At 43.5% G+C, this 15,044-nt stretch overlaps 1 protein-coding gene across 3 annotated transcripts; it reads right to left on the reverse strand.

The window, feature by feature from the left end:
- Positions 1 to 1,662: 1,662 nt before the first annotated feature.
- Positions 1,663 to 14,430, reverse strand: LOC135921996 (uncharacterized). Of its 3 annotated transcripts, none has more exons than XR_010570689.2 (4): positions 14,354 to 14,406; positions 14,183 to 14,265; positions 2,409 to 2,461; positions 1,663 to 1,811 (listed from the first exon to the last, which is right to left on the reverse strand). XR_010570689.2 is itself a non-coding variant. In XM_065456403.1 (4 exons), the coding sequence occupies exons 1-4, from the start codon at positions 14,401 to 14,403 to the stop codon at positions 1,762 to 1,764; spliced, it is 363 nt and encodes a 120-aa protein (XP_065312475.1). In that variant the 5' UTR covers positions 14,404 to 14,430; the 3' UTR covers positions 1,663 to 1,761. The 3 variants fall into 3 exon arrangements, 1 of the variants encoding a protein (XP_065312475.1); XM_065456403.1 differs by adding an exon at positions 7,623 to 7,661 and having other exon boundaries at positions 14,183 to 14,430; XR_010570688.1 differs by having other exon boundaries at positions 14,183 to 14,430.
- Positions 14,431 to 15,044: the final 614 nt, after the last annotated feature.

A 15,044-nucleotide genomic window follows, 5' to 3' on the forward strand; every position in this document is an offset into this window, starting at 1 on the left:
TAGCCAATAACTCCGCCATGAAAATAAGCTTGTAATCCGGAAGGCGCATAGAAAAGTACCACCAGAGGGAAGGAGAGAAAATGCCTACGCCAGCCTTCTCTTCAGACAGTGAAGCATCAGTGGCTGTTATATTGCTGGTTTCACAGCGAGAAAGTTAATGCACTAATTTGTAATTTAAGTACTGGTATGGCATTAGTTTAGCATTTCAGGGGAAAATATCGTCAAATTCTGTCTGAAGACGTATCTTGGATTGACCTGCTGGTTGAAGATGTTGAATTTTGACATTGAACGGTTTTAGCTGTGCCTGTACAAACACAATCTGAGGTGTGCGTAGTCGCGGCCAGTGATTATTTAAAAAATTAAGTTGGTTCACTACTGTTCCCGTTGCTGTAAAAGCATCAGTTAGCGATGTATTTTAAGGAAAAGAGTTGTTCTGACTGGTGTGCTTCAAAGAAAGTTAGGCGAAGGAGTTAAGTTACGTTTTCTTCAACTTTTGTGTGAACAAGTAGAAAATCGAACCGGACGAGTACCAAACTGAGTGAACGCAAAGCCATGCTGTTAGCTGCGCAAACTGTGTAGATAGGCCTGTTTATGCTTGATTCTGATGTTGCACTAGATACGTTATCCTTATAAACGTGCAAGTTATTCTCATATTCACCAACCCTTTCGTGGTCACCAACAAAACATTGTTGGGCTTTCGACAACGCGGGTGCACATAATAACGATTTGCGATTAGCTCATGAAAATTCAGTTTTGCGCCGGGCTGAGAACTTTCACTACATACCTTGCATAGCGATCCACAGCACCTGGAATGCAAAGCACGCGTACTCAGAAAAACAGCTCAAACAACAATCTTTCGCCTGCTGGAAATATATTCAGTGTATATATATATATATATATATATATATATATATATATATATATATATAAAATGATTGAATCGGGTGCTCGAGGAAACATTTTTATGACTACGATACAAAGTATATGGCAGATGTACAGATAGATAGATAGATAGATAGATAGATAGATAGATAGATAGATAGATAGATAGATAGATAGATAGATAGATAGATAGATAGATAGATAGATAGATAGATAGATAGATAGATAGATAGATAGATAGATAGATAGATAGATAGATAGATAGATAGATAGATAGATAGATAGATAGATAGATAGATAGATAGATAGATAGATAGATAGATAGATAGATAGATAGATAGATAGATAGATAGATAGATAGATAGATAGATAGATAGATAGATAGATAGATAGATAGATAGATAGATAGATAGATAGATAGATAGATAGATAGATAGATAGATAGATAGATAGATAGATAGATAGATAGATAGATAGATAGATAGATAGATAGATAGATAGATAGATAGATAGATAGATAGATAGATAGATAGATAGATAGATAGATAGATAGATAGATAGATAGATAGATAGATAGATAGATAGATAGATAGATAGATAGATAGATAGATAGATAGATAGATAGATAGATAGATAGATAGATAGATAGATAGATAGATAGATAGATAGATAGATAGATAGATAGATAGATAGATAGATAGATAGATAGATAGATAGATAGATAGATAGATAGATAGATAGATAGATAGATTGTAAGACACAAGATAGGCACAACACCCGTTCCTTGGGCAAGTCATTTTATTTCTCTCTGCTTCGTCGGCTTCCCTGTACGCGCGCCCGTAGTCCGAGCGCGTGACCCCAAGTGCGTCTTTCTCTTCGCTACACTCGGCCACGCCGCCGAAGATTGCTCAGGTGGCTGCGAAGGTGCCCTGGGGATGGAAAACCGTTCACTAAGTTGAATACCGTTAACCGAAAGTCGTTCAGGCCGTCTTGTGCGCGAACAGCTTCTCTGGGTGTCGGCACTGAGTGCTGCGCACGATTATCTCGTCACACTTGGCAAAGCACGGCTGTAGCTCTACACTAAACCGCGGCAGGCCGCACTGACGCGTCGTGCGAACAGCGAAATCCTTCTGCTCAACCGTTGCTTGCTACTTTGTAAATTGCCACTGACTGATCATGGCTCGCCGTTACAACCTAATCAGCCGAGAGAGAGAGAGCAAAGAGAGGAAAAGCAGGAAGTTCAGCCAGACGAGCGTCCGGTTTGCTACCCTACATTCGGGGAGGAAAAGGGGGAACAGAAAGAGGAAAGCGGGATTGAGTGAACGCTGCATGTGCACGCATCATAGCGCCTGGAAATCAGCCGAGGTTGACAAAAAACCGTGTGCCTTGCGCGTCGGCTCCCTTGCGTGTGTCTTGCGCGTCTTTCGCGTGCGGGCAGGTCTTTGATAATGATGACCGACCGAATGACACGACATAGGCTGAGAATTGCAGTACAGAAAAAAAAAATATTTTTAACAAATCCTTACCAATATCAAAATCAAATGGTCGTGGTTTCGCTGCATCTTGAGGCCAATGATAACTGCAGGAACAAAATAACTCTTGTTACTCATTCAGTAAGCATTAGCTCTTACTCTATCCGCATTCCATGCGTGCTTGGTAAAAAATATATATCAATCAGCACCCGTATGTTCCACAGGAAATACTCTGCTTTAAAATGATTGAATCGGGTGCTCGAGGAAACATTTTTATGACTACGATACAAAGTATATGGCAGATGTACAAATAGTGGTAAGCTTGGAATGACGCTTTCTTCGAATATATATTTGCGTTCACTTAACGCTTTGTCCTTCACTACGTAACGGCTTGCATGTTTTCATTTGTCGACACTGAGCAAATGTATAGTGAGGATCGGCCAAGAAAAACGTTTGAAACGAACTCGATACGAAAAAGTGGATGCGGATTTATTCGCGCTTGGAAAAACATTGGCTTTAATAGAGCACAAGCTAAATTGTCCGATGGCAAGGTTCAAGCCGAGGACTTCTAAGACGTCTAGTTTTTACTTAGAGGTGTACGTTTGCTTCAATTCAGACTGCCACTACAGCTACGAGTCTTACACTAGGTGTAATATTCTAACATGTTGCTATAGCACTCACCGATTCGCCCTCACGACAAAAACTATGAGTTTCCTGTTGAAATGACACCACATCAATATATAAGATATGGAACGGCAGACACGCTGAAACAAGCTCCGATTCTCTGGTCAACTTTTAATCAAAACTAGACAGAACATATTCGAACGCGTCGTTATGGAGGTGACGTGTTTATTTCAAAACAGACAATCTTTATTGTGTGATAGATTGGACATATGACTGATGCATTTCTCTTTATTGTTAATAAGTCAAGCCTCGGTGATCTCCAATGTTGTCTGTTCATTGTGCCTATAGCTAACAACAAGGCTGAGGTAACACACGATGGAGCCACATTTCTTGTAGTGGTGCATAATTTATGCTTAGGTGAGTTGCACACATACGGACGATGAACAGAAAATCAGTTTCACTTTATTTGGGTAACACATGCAGCTTCATGTGACCACGTACGACTATCTTTACATTCTGTCGGTGTTTTTTATCAAAGCTTGAGTTCAGAGTAGGCTCTTGCGTTCGTCATGTCTATGGTCGGCGTGATTTTGTCTGTGGCGTCATTAAATCAGAAATGAAGGCATTCGAGTGGACCCGGAGATGTAGTGAAGGGGTCCACCTACTTTAGGGTGCCGTTCCAAAGTCGTAAATGTTTTGCGTACTCAAAGATGCTTGCGTTTTGTGCAGTGTCCGACCATTAGTTGCGCAAACACAGATAGGTTTTTCTAAGTACGCAAAAGAAGCTTCAAAACTTGACCTTCGGTGTCTTGTGCTCTCGAATGTCGCAATAATTAATACGTGGTGTTATGATCGCGACGAAAAACATATTTTTAAAGTAGGTAATATCACTCACTTTGTAGGTCGGTGAGGCGCAGAACAGCACATGCGCAAATGAACTGAACAATACGAAGTACAATAGCGCTATTTCAACAAATGAAGGTTTATTAGAAAAAAAAAGCACCATGGGCATCAGACAAGAACGACAAAAGCAAACACAATACATACCGTATCCATAAACGTTCCAGGAACGCATACTATTGTGCCACATTGAAAAACAGAAACAAATTTATCGTCACTAAAGAGCTCTAGCTTACAAATCCTTGCTGATACCCGTCTCATATCCCCGCTTTTGAAACGAAACGCCATCGGGGTTTCTGCTGTACCTGTTGAATTCAATATTATGAACCCTTTAGAAAGACCCGGTATATTATTGTCCAAACCACTGAATGTGACTACAAATCAACTGGACGAAACATTTTCATTGAAAACACGTGCATTGCTTTTGATAGAGAACGCCTGAAAAACACTTCCGATCACCTAAACAAGATCAATAACATATGTATAAATTCATTGTGTCCTCAATACCACTAATGCATTGTAATAATGAGGGCACTATAGGGGCAGTAAAACATGTTTGGCTGACACCGTCACGTTGAAATACGTGTTGTGCTTTGCATTTTCCCCGGAGCACCTCGACAGCTCCAGCGATCAACCCAGCAATACCAACAATCGTTCTAAGAACACCTGCGCCGGTTTAAAAATGCAGATGCTCATTAAAGGCGTCTTGGATCAAACGCTGTCAATAAAATGTCCCATACTCTGCTTTCAACAACGAATACATTCAACATTTGTTTTGTCATTCCTTAAAGATCAAGAACAGATCTAGGAACAAAGCATGTCTTCGTCAAAACACTCGAGCAGAACCCACCTCATGATGAATGCCGACGCTAATGCGATTAGCATTGACACAATGTAGCGATCCACCGCGCGGCCAAATTCTTCACTCATCTGCAGCTAAACGCTCCTACTGCACGCAATGGTGCCGTTCTGTTCACTTCCATTCTTTCTCCACTCTCGGCGGATCTCGATGCCGACTTTCGCACTTCTTTGCAGCTTTCTTCGCATTCCTGTTGCCGACTTCATTTCCTTCCTCTTCAGTTCTTTCCAGCAGCGATGCCACAAGCTGAGGCAACACTTCTGTGCCAGCTGGGGCTCGGCGAACCAGTCACTAACGCTGAATACTCAGCATTAGAATGGCCAACAGCCCTGTCCCCATTATAGTATGGCAAGAAAAGTGCTCACGACCACACTTGACAAATTGGACGATCGCCCAGTGACGAAGGAAAAAGATCAAGGACACTGGTCCAGACGGGTTCCGGCACTCAAGGCCTTTAATGTTCTGCTCAGGTTCTCAAGGACTTCCGAATTGTGCAACCGACATTGAAAGTTCAAGCCCGTTTCATACCGTTATTGTGCCCATTTTTTTTATTTTCCTTTCTTTATTCCATCTATCACGTGTATTCGCCTTAACCTTTTCCCCAGCATAGTGTAGCCCGCCGATACTTTATACTGGCTAAACTCTCTGTTTTTATTCGAAGCATACTAGCCGCACAACCACGCTCTTCCTTGCTGCGCCGCGCGCGGCCGCGTAGCTACCATATGACGTCATAACAGCTGCAAAAGCGGAGGCTCAACTCGTGCGCTCGCTTGCGGCCGCGTAGCTACATAGCCGGGTCTCAGCTCATGCGCTCGCCTGCATGAGTTGTTTCTTCGTCTAGCCGAACCAAATATAGCCAAGCAACAGCAGTTCACCAGGCTAAACAGTGGTTCAACAACTAAAATAAAGGCTAGTATGCTTCGCATCCTGGGCTTAACCTTAGCTAAGCCACAGCCATTTTTTCACTCCTTTTTCACGCACAGCTGTTAGGTGCCCGCTCCTTGGGCGAGCGTCGGTGGCGTTACCGAACGAGCGAGCACAGCGAAACATGAAAGAACGAACGCGAAGCGGGAGATGAAGGACTCTGGCCGCGAACAGCGGAAACCAATGAGAGCGGCCCCTTCAGTAGCGTGCTTGCTAGGAACGGGTGTCATGCGGATCCGCCCGACTGTTCGATGCGTACTCCTATCAGGTCTCAGCCGGGCCGCTCGTTTCGTACTATCATCTGCTCGCGTCAGCTCTCACTCGCGCTCGTTTGATTTGCTTAGTTTTTATCTGGTTCGTGCTTGTTTCGATTGCTATGGTTTGCGATTGTTGTATGATCTGACTGCACGCGCGACGCGAATTGTGTAGTACTTTCTGGAAGCCACGAGGCACCAGCAATTACCCTTGTACCCTCGAAGAGTCATGTACAAAAGCCGACGCGCTTGACCCGCAGGTAAGATTTTCGACGATCGCCGACTCTGCTACATGCCTCTCTCAAATTCTTTGCCTCAATATATCGCGAAATGAAAACACATATAGAGCTGCCCTCAAGTTTCTCGTAAGAGGGTATGGCAATGGCCGGTGAATTGCTCTGTCCTTGTTTTTGCTCCTCCAAGTTGTCTATTCGGACACCTACACACTGGCGCAAGCCTATTTGCACACGTATGTATCCAATGCCCAATATTAAGCCAAAGCTTTTCTTTTCCTTCCGTACCATGGTTTCGACTGGGTCGGTCGGTTGGTCGCTCGCTGGTCGGCTTCTCGCCAAGAACACTCGCATTCACAAAAAGATTAAACGCTTCTGGTGACGGAATTCGAAACCTCGGCTCCCCATAGCAGCATGTTGTTGCTCTGACAAAAAGGCCAGAACCGCACGTACATTTTAGTTGCGCCAACACCAACAAGAATATTCAGGCGGTCCGCACGTGTCGATCATGATTCTAATGTTCATTTATGTGTATCTACTAGAAAAACACACTGGGAGTGTTAGCTAGCACCATCACTCAAGGCACTGGTTAACACTTTCGGGGTCAATTGTGGTGGATAAACATGAGTACCCCAGAAAGTGGATAGGAAAACGGCCCCGCGGTAGCTCAGGCGGAATGATCATCGCATGCGTAATGCGAACACGTGGGTTCCTATCCCACCTACGGCCAGTTGGTTTTTTGTCCCCTTTCATTTCCATATATTTATTGTTCCTCTAATTCAATTAATAATTGCACGGAACTCCCTTTATGCTGTCCTGGGTGTCATTATTGTTTCCCTGTCATAATAAGAATAATAAAAATCGGGCACCTCGGCTACCTTTAATTTCTTCTCCGTGATATATATATATATATATATATATATATATATATATATATATATATATATATATATATATATATATATATATATATATATATATATATATATATATATATATATATTTATATATATATATATATACCGGGCACGGCGGCACTGCGAGGATGCGGTTCGCTAAGAATCCGTTTTCTTTCATCGAGCAGGTGGGGAAACAATACGGACAATGTTTTCGTTCATGTGACCCATGTTTGATAGTGCTGCCGTACCCACAGCTTCTGAGCTACATGTTTTGCGTGACGTCATGTTTGAGAAAGCTATCGCTGCTGGAAGGTGATATTCAAACTAATGCGGGACCTGATATAGCTCAAATAGCCAAGCAACTCAAGGAAATAGCCTCAGCTATTAAGGAAATCAAGAAGAACAAGTTGATCAATAATAAAAAAAACGTTACGTGCTAACACGACTCGAAGAGTCTGTTGCTCTTTCCATAAGCAGTCAGCTGACATGGACTGTGTAATCTATAAGCTAGAAAAAAAAGATATATGACCTTGACAACCGCAGTGGATGGTCCAACCTGATCATATACGGCTTACCTGAACAGGACGGTGAAACAAACGACTTCCTTGAAAGCACTGTCAATAAAGAAATAATACAGAACGCCTTCAAATTAGACTCGGCTGCTCATAAGCGAATTCACGGTTTAGGTAGACTGGAACCAGTTAAAATATGGCTGCTCATTTTCAAGCTTCTGGATACAAAACAGCAAACAGCGATACTAAAGAACTGTTACAAGGTAAAGGAAACGGACTACTCGGATGGCGAAGATTTTTCCCTAAAAATACGAGAACTGCGGAATAAGCTGTGGGGAAAATCAAAGTCACACAGCGATACGCGTGAGAAGGCATCACTAGCACGTGATAAACTCTACATCAATAGCTGCATATTTGTGCGGGACGACGAAAAAATTATATGGTGCCATTAAAAAAAACGACGACCTGAGCAAGCCCCCGTCGCAGGGCACCCACCTCAAGGCACAATCAAAAATATAACGATATTAAACGAATGCCTCAAGTATCCTTAACAAAGTTGATCAGCTTGAGAAATTTTTACTAGAACATGAACCCGATGTAGTAAGGATCACCGAAATGGGGGTGTCGAGAGATATCGCGAATGATGACATCGGTCCACAAAACTATTCGATAATACGGAAAGATCGGCAGACACGTGATGGTGTCGTAGCTTTGCTAATAAAACAGCACCTTTCTTTCATCGTCCTTTTAGATATAGAAGGTGCTGAGGCCATATATTCGAAACTAAGAACCAATGGTGCTCATATTTTCTAAGGCTGTGTGTGTCGTATCGAAGCCCTTCTACAGGACACGAGTGCATAAATATTGTTGAAGAGTGCATGCAGCGCCACATTCGCAGCCGTAATTCTCTAGTGATACTTGTAGGTCATCTTAATCAACTTGAAATGGATTGGACTAACGTGCACCTCTCATCCTCCGCAACTTATCGCTGATTTGATGTTGAACTTCAACCTTCGTCAAACAGTATCTCGTCCAAGCCGTATTCAGGATACATCGCAAAATATACTTGATCTTGTATACCTTAGAGATAATTTTACACTGGACCAGGCACAGACTTAAATCATCGAAGGGATCTCTGATCATGACATTCCCATTAGTGTAGTACCCCTTGGAATTGCCATTACGCATCAAACCGTCTTAAAAACCATACGTAAGTTTGAGATAGCTGATTATGCAAGCATACTCACCTATCTCGAACATGAATTTAACTACTTTGCCGCAGTTTCGTCAAATGCAGATAAAGATATCAATGTTCTTTGGCTTACTTTCAAAAACATTGTCACTGCATATGTCATTTTCTATCCCTTTCTTCAAAGCACGCTCGAACAAAAATCCTTGGATTGCTCGTGACGTCATTAAGCAAAACGTCGCGTTAAATGGCTTAGACAGAATAATAAATCCAGAGGTGTAACCGTACTTAATATAGCGAGACTAGCGCAGGCTAGTTCAGACCTCAAGCAAAAAACATAAAAGGTCAAACAACACTTTCAGGTTACGCTTCCTAATTTCCATAAGAACAACCCACATCGGTTCCGGAAACATTTTAGCATCAACAGAAACGATGCCTCCCATCTTCCAGCTGAAGAATAGGTTAGGAAAACATATGCGCTTAATTTCTTTCGTTCGGCTTTCACTGTAGATAACTACGTCATACCCAAAATATAACTATGCATGCAATGCTCCAGAAATAGATTCCCTGATCATTTCAGACTCTGGTATTTTTAATATTCTAGCATGTCTAAACAGTAAGAAAGCGAGTGGCCCCGACGAAATTCCAAATGTATTTTCAAAACGATACGCTGAAACTTGCAGCAAGTGCGTCTACTCTATCGTCTACTCTTAGGTCTACTCTATAGGAGATTTGAAAATCGCCAAGGTGTTACCGATTCATAAATCAGGCAGCACTTCCTTAGTTTCAAATTACAGGGCGATATCACTTACTAGCACCACGCATAAAATACTGGAACATATAATTTCAAAGTATCTAACTAAGTTTCAGGGCCCAATAACTTTTCATCACCTCACCAGCATGGATTTCACCATGGTTCAGCCAATTAACAGAAGTTGTGCATGACCTAGCTCTAAGTATTGACAATAAAAGACAAAGTGACATCATATTACTTGACATCGCTAAAGCCTTCGACTGCGTGTGTCATTCCAAACTAATCGCAAAACTTCGGGGTTTCATTGGTGATGGACAAATTTTGGCTTGGATAGAAGATTTCTTACTGAAACTTTAGCAACTCGTTTTATAACATCACGTCCCATCCAAAACTGTGCCAGTCACGCCTGGTTTTCCTCAGGGCTCTGTCCTTCGGCCCTTGTTGTTGCTCATCTTTGTTATTGAAATTACCGGAGATATCAACTGTAACACTAAACTCTTTGCTGACGATTATATAAATTACAAAGAAATCAACCACCATCAAGACCATGCCATACCTAACAGATCATTAGATAAAATTGCTTCTTGGTGTAATAGCTGGCAGATGTCTACAAAAACAAATCTGTAGCAATTTCAGTTACCAGAAGAAAACAACGATCAACGTTTGTGTACGCAATCAATAGGAAACCGCTGGCGTTTGTTACCAAACATAAATACGTAGGTGTTACATCAACAAATTATCTTAGATGGGGCGAACCCATCGATAAGATCACTTTAACAGCATTGCGGAAATTGTTTTTTCTTAAGACGTGTATTCGTCTTGCCCCAGCACAAACTGGACTTTTGGCTTATAAAACATTCATTAGACGTGTACTAGAATATGCTAACACAGTTTGGTTTACTCAATATGTAACTAACATTTCGCGACTTGAAAGAATACAGCGTAAAGCACTCAGGTCAATTCGAAATAAGTATAAACAAACTGACTCCCAAAGTCAACAAGCTACAATCTCCGGGCTTGAAACACTATCAACAAAGGCAAAGTGCTCCCAACTGAAATTTCTCTATCAGCTACATCATAACGGATTTACGATCGACATTTCAAAGTATGTTTCACTGACACAGCAACATGCATTCAGGAACCAGCATGCGTACACACTGAGTTTTCATATCACAGTGAGACTTTTAAGCACTGTTCCTTCCTGCAAGTAACACGAGAATGGAACTGCCTGGACGCATCCATTACTAACACTGTCGCATTTCCAATTTTTTGTTCCCAACTAGACGACGTGGTTTAAACACTAGGGATGTGGTCAGTCTGTCGGTTCTAAACGGTACACATCATATTGTGATCACGTTTTCCATTTGAACCTGTATGTGCTATTTGTAACTTGTTTGCACTAATTTGTTGTTTTTCACCTTTTATTACTGTAGAATCCTAGACCTCACTAACCTATGATCACTGCACTTCACCCTAGCTAGCACTTCTAGATCCTGCACTATGCAGGGATCAGCAGAAAGTGGGAGATCTATTTCATTGCTTGTTTTCCATTAAGGCTTTTCCAGCCCCACTTCTTGTTGCTACGCTTCCTGAGGAAGGTATTCATTATTCAGAGCTCATTGCTTTCCTCGAATTCTACCAACATATCTCCTCAAGTGTTCCTAGAATTCATGCCGTAGTTGACAATTGCTTGTTCAACAGTCTGGGTTTTCCCCACTTTTACATTGAAGTCGCCCTTGACTACAGCATACTGAGATCTCACTTTTACCACCGTTAATTTAACATCTTCATAAAGCTGTGGCACTTCATCAACGTCGCTGGAGGTTCGAGCATAGACATGTACTACCTTTACTCGACGCCTCCCTATTTAGCTTTATTACAACTACTGCAACCCTTTCATTAATGCTGTACAGTTCATCACTGTGTCCCACTATGTCCTTATTAATTAGCAACCCATTCCGTATTGCCTCTGATTTGGGAGTCTTTGGTAGTAGAGGGCATGGCCACTAGTCAGCACTGTATAAGCCTCACCAGTTCTTCTAACTTCACTAGAGCCAATGTTGTCCCACACAGTGCCCGATAGTTCCTGAAGAAGCCCTGTCAAGCTAGCTTCACTCGAGACGGTTCATCTGTAGAACACTGCCAGGTTAAGTTTCCAGTTTTGCCTGCGCGGGCCCACAAGCTCTTAGCACCCACTTCGATTTTGCTGGTCTGACCGCTGCCTTGGACAGGTGCTCCGCAGCTGCGGGGGACTGAGGGTCATGGGTTAATTGCGGGAGCCATGTGGGAGGTGGTGGCTGCATGCTGCACGAGGGAGGCCAATTCCTGTTCTGGTGAGGGGTGTGTTCCGCTGAAGCTCAGCGGGCCTTCCTAATTTGGTTGCACCTCGACTAGTATAGCCCCACTGGCTCTCGCCATTTTTTTCCTCTGTCAGGCGCCACTCCAGGCCTGGAGGTGTGGTGTGCTGGAAGAGGGTTCGAACTTATAACCTTCTGATTAGAGCGCGATGTTCTACCTCTGCTTCACTCCACCACTTCAGTCACTTAGCTGCAAGGAACACTTATACTCTGAAATTTAAAAAACGTTTGAGGATTTAAACTTCTGACTATACGAATCGACCAACCAAGCTAGCTTAGTCAGTAACCCTCTACGTGGCGAAGTCAACTTATGGCGCAGAAGACCTTCCCAGGCGGTCCTAAATGCATAAAAACTTACTTGAGCTACCCAGAATCATCAGTCAAATATAATTTGTACATTGCGCGCAGGGGGACAGCCGTGCAGTGAATGAGTACCGGAACAAGTCATCCACTACATCGAGAGCCGGGCCATCGACTGTCCATATGGGCTGGAACGTCAAAGCTGTAATTAGCGTATGCTACAAAGCGGTACAAAGCTAACGGAGCACGACTTAACGTGGCAGGTAACAACGTGTAGCGCTATTTCCAAATGGTTCTAACATCGTGGTTCCGAACCGCACGTAAGCACGTAAGTAGGCGACGGTGAAAGTGTCTAGATGCACTCCACATTTTCAACAAGGTTGAACAGCAATTAAAACGAGTGCGAAAGAAAAATATGGTGGTGCGGTTCACCTCGCTCACCCGAAAAATCACGAGCCACGTACAGACGGGCACACAGCCATAATAGCGCGTCTAACCACTCCAGTCGCACTTTATATCTAATCAGCACTGTTACGCCTCTTAATTAGGTACGTCATGAGCGTCTCTTACCTAGAGGGCGTGATCAGTCATACATGGTCTCCACACATCGCGCAGGGGGACAGCCGTCCGATAACTGATCACGAGAACAAGTCATGCACAGTATCGATGGCCGACTCATCGGCCGTGAGTTATGTTGACTGGAAGGTCAAAGCTGTAAGTAATTTATGCTACATAGCAGTGCAAATCTAATGGAGCACGAATTAACGCCGTAGGTAGCAATGTGTAGAACTATTTCCAAATGGTTCTAACATCGTGGTTCCAAACGTGACAAGCAGGCAACCGTGAAAGTGTCTAGATACACTCTGCATTTTTAACAAGCTTGAACAGCACCTAAAACGAATACGAAAGAAAAGTATGGTGGTGCGGTTCACCTCACTCACCCGAAAAATCATGAGCCCCGTATGCACGGTAACACAGCCATACCAGCGCGTCTAGCCGCTCCAGTCACACTCCATATCTAATTAGCAGTGTTACACCTCTTAATTAGCTACGTCAAAAGCGTATGTTACCTAGAGGGTGTAATCAGTCAAACATGGCTTCCACACATCGTGCAGGAGGATAGCCGTGCAATAACTGATCACGAGAACAAGTCATGCCCAACATGGAGGGCCGAACCATCAGCCGTGAGCCATGTGGACTGGAAGGTCAAAGCTGTAATTAATGTATGCTACAAAGCCGTGCAAATCTAACGGATCACGACTAAACGCGGTAGATAGCAATGCGTAGCACAATTTCCAAATGGTTCTAACATCGTGGTTCCGAACCACACGTAAGCACGTAAGCGCGCGATCGTTGAACGTGTCTAGATACACTCTATATATTCAACAAATTTGAACAGCACTTAAAACGAGTACGAAAGAAAAGTATGGCGGTGCGGTCCACCTCGGTCACCCAAAAGAAATCACGAGTCAAGTACGCACGGGGAGACAGCCATACTAGTGCGTCTAGCCGCTCCAGTCGCACTTCATGCCTAATTAGCAGTGTTATGCCTGCTAATTAGTTACGTCAAAAGCGTCTGTTACATAGAGCGTGTGATGAGTCAAACATGGTTTACGCACATCGCATAGGGGGACAGCCCTGCAATAAATGATCACGATGACAAGTCACGCACAAAATCGAGGGCCGCGCCTTCGGCCATGACTTATGTGCACTGGAAGGTCAAAGCTGTAATTAATTCATGCTACAAATCAGTGCTAAGCTAACGGCGCACGACATAACAGGGCAGGTAGAAATGTGCAGCAATATTTCCAAATGGTTCTAACATCGTTGTTCCTAGCCGCACGTAAGTACGTGAGCAGGCGGTCGTGAAAGCGGCTAGGTACACTCGACATTTTCAAAAGGCTCACCAATTCTAACCTCACTAAGACAAACCGCATCCCATGTAATGCCTGATAATTCTTCATAATCCTGCTAAGCTGGTTTCACTCGAGAGGATTCGTGTGTTGAACGTTTCCAGGCTCACTTTCCAGTGGTGGCCAGTCCGGGTCCAGAGATCCTCAGCAGCCTCTGCCGCGTCACAGGTCTGACCACTGCTTTCGTCAGGTGCTGCGCAGCCGCGGGCATTGAGGGCCATGGGTTAATTGCAGGCGTGATGAGGGAAGCAGTGGCTACACCGGGGAGGTCAATTGCTGACCTGGTGAAGGAGTGTCTTTCTTGAAGCTTAGTGGGCCTTCCTAATTTCATTGCATCTCGACTAGTATATCCCCCCTGGCTTTCGGCACTTTTCGCCGTGGTAATGCCCCACTGCAAACCTGGAAATTTAGTGTGCTGAAGGAGGGTTAAAACTTACGACGTTTTGTGTGTGTGTGTTTGTGTGTTTGTGTGTTTGTGTGTTTGTGTGTGTGTTTGTGTGTTTGTGTGTGTGTGTTTGTGTGTGCGTGTGTGCGTGTGTGTGTTTGTGTGTGTGCGTGTTTGTGTGTGCGTGTTTGTGTGTTTGTGTGTGCGTGTGCGTGTGTGCGTGTGCGTGTGTGTGTGTAAATATATACAGCAGTGTCGAAAGAACATCAGTTGGAAGGGACCGCTCTCTGTCCATTTTGTCCCGATGTGGGCATGCTGCACTGAATACTACCACGGCTTCACAAATCCACTCCACACGACATCAACACCCTAATTCATTTTCTTACTCTGACTCTCCATTTAATGTCACGTTATCGTCTCCAATCAAAACAGTACGATGCCACCTCCACAAGCACGAGTACTGTTGCTGCATTTTGGGATGAGGACATCTCGACATTTCCCATTGACACGACGTACCTATTTGCTTGACCGAGAAAGTGGTAGAACAGCGATCAGTGCAGTTGCCCTCCTACATAAACCTTTACACC

This window comes from Dermacentor albipictus, chromosome 6 (genome assembly GCF_038994185.2).
Source record: "Dermacentor albipictus isolate Rhodes 1998 colony chromosome 6, USDA_Dalb.pri_finalv2, whole genome shotgun sequence".
In the NCBI taxonomy this organism is placed as follows: domain Eukaryota; kingdom Metazoa; phylum Arthropoda; class Arachnida; order Ixodida; family Ixodidae; genus Dermacentor; species Dermacentor albipictus.

Bases quoted from the DNA above. Each gene is read 5' to 3' on its own strand.
- LOC135921996 (XM_065456403.1), bottom strand. From the start codon at position 14,403: ATGAAATTAGGAAGGCCCACTAAGCTTCAAGAAAGACACTCCTTCACC. The intron at 7,662-14,182 runs GTGAGCCTGGAA...CTTTATTGACAG, and splicing joins GGACTGGCCACCACTGGAAA to TGCTTTCAAGGAAGTCGTTT. The intron at 1,812-2,408 runs GTAAGGATTTGT...TTCCATCCCCAG, and splicing joins ACCATTTGATTTTGATATTG to GGCACCTTCGCAGCCACCTG.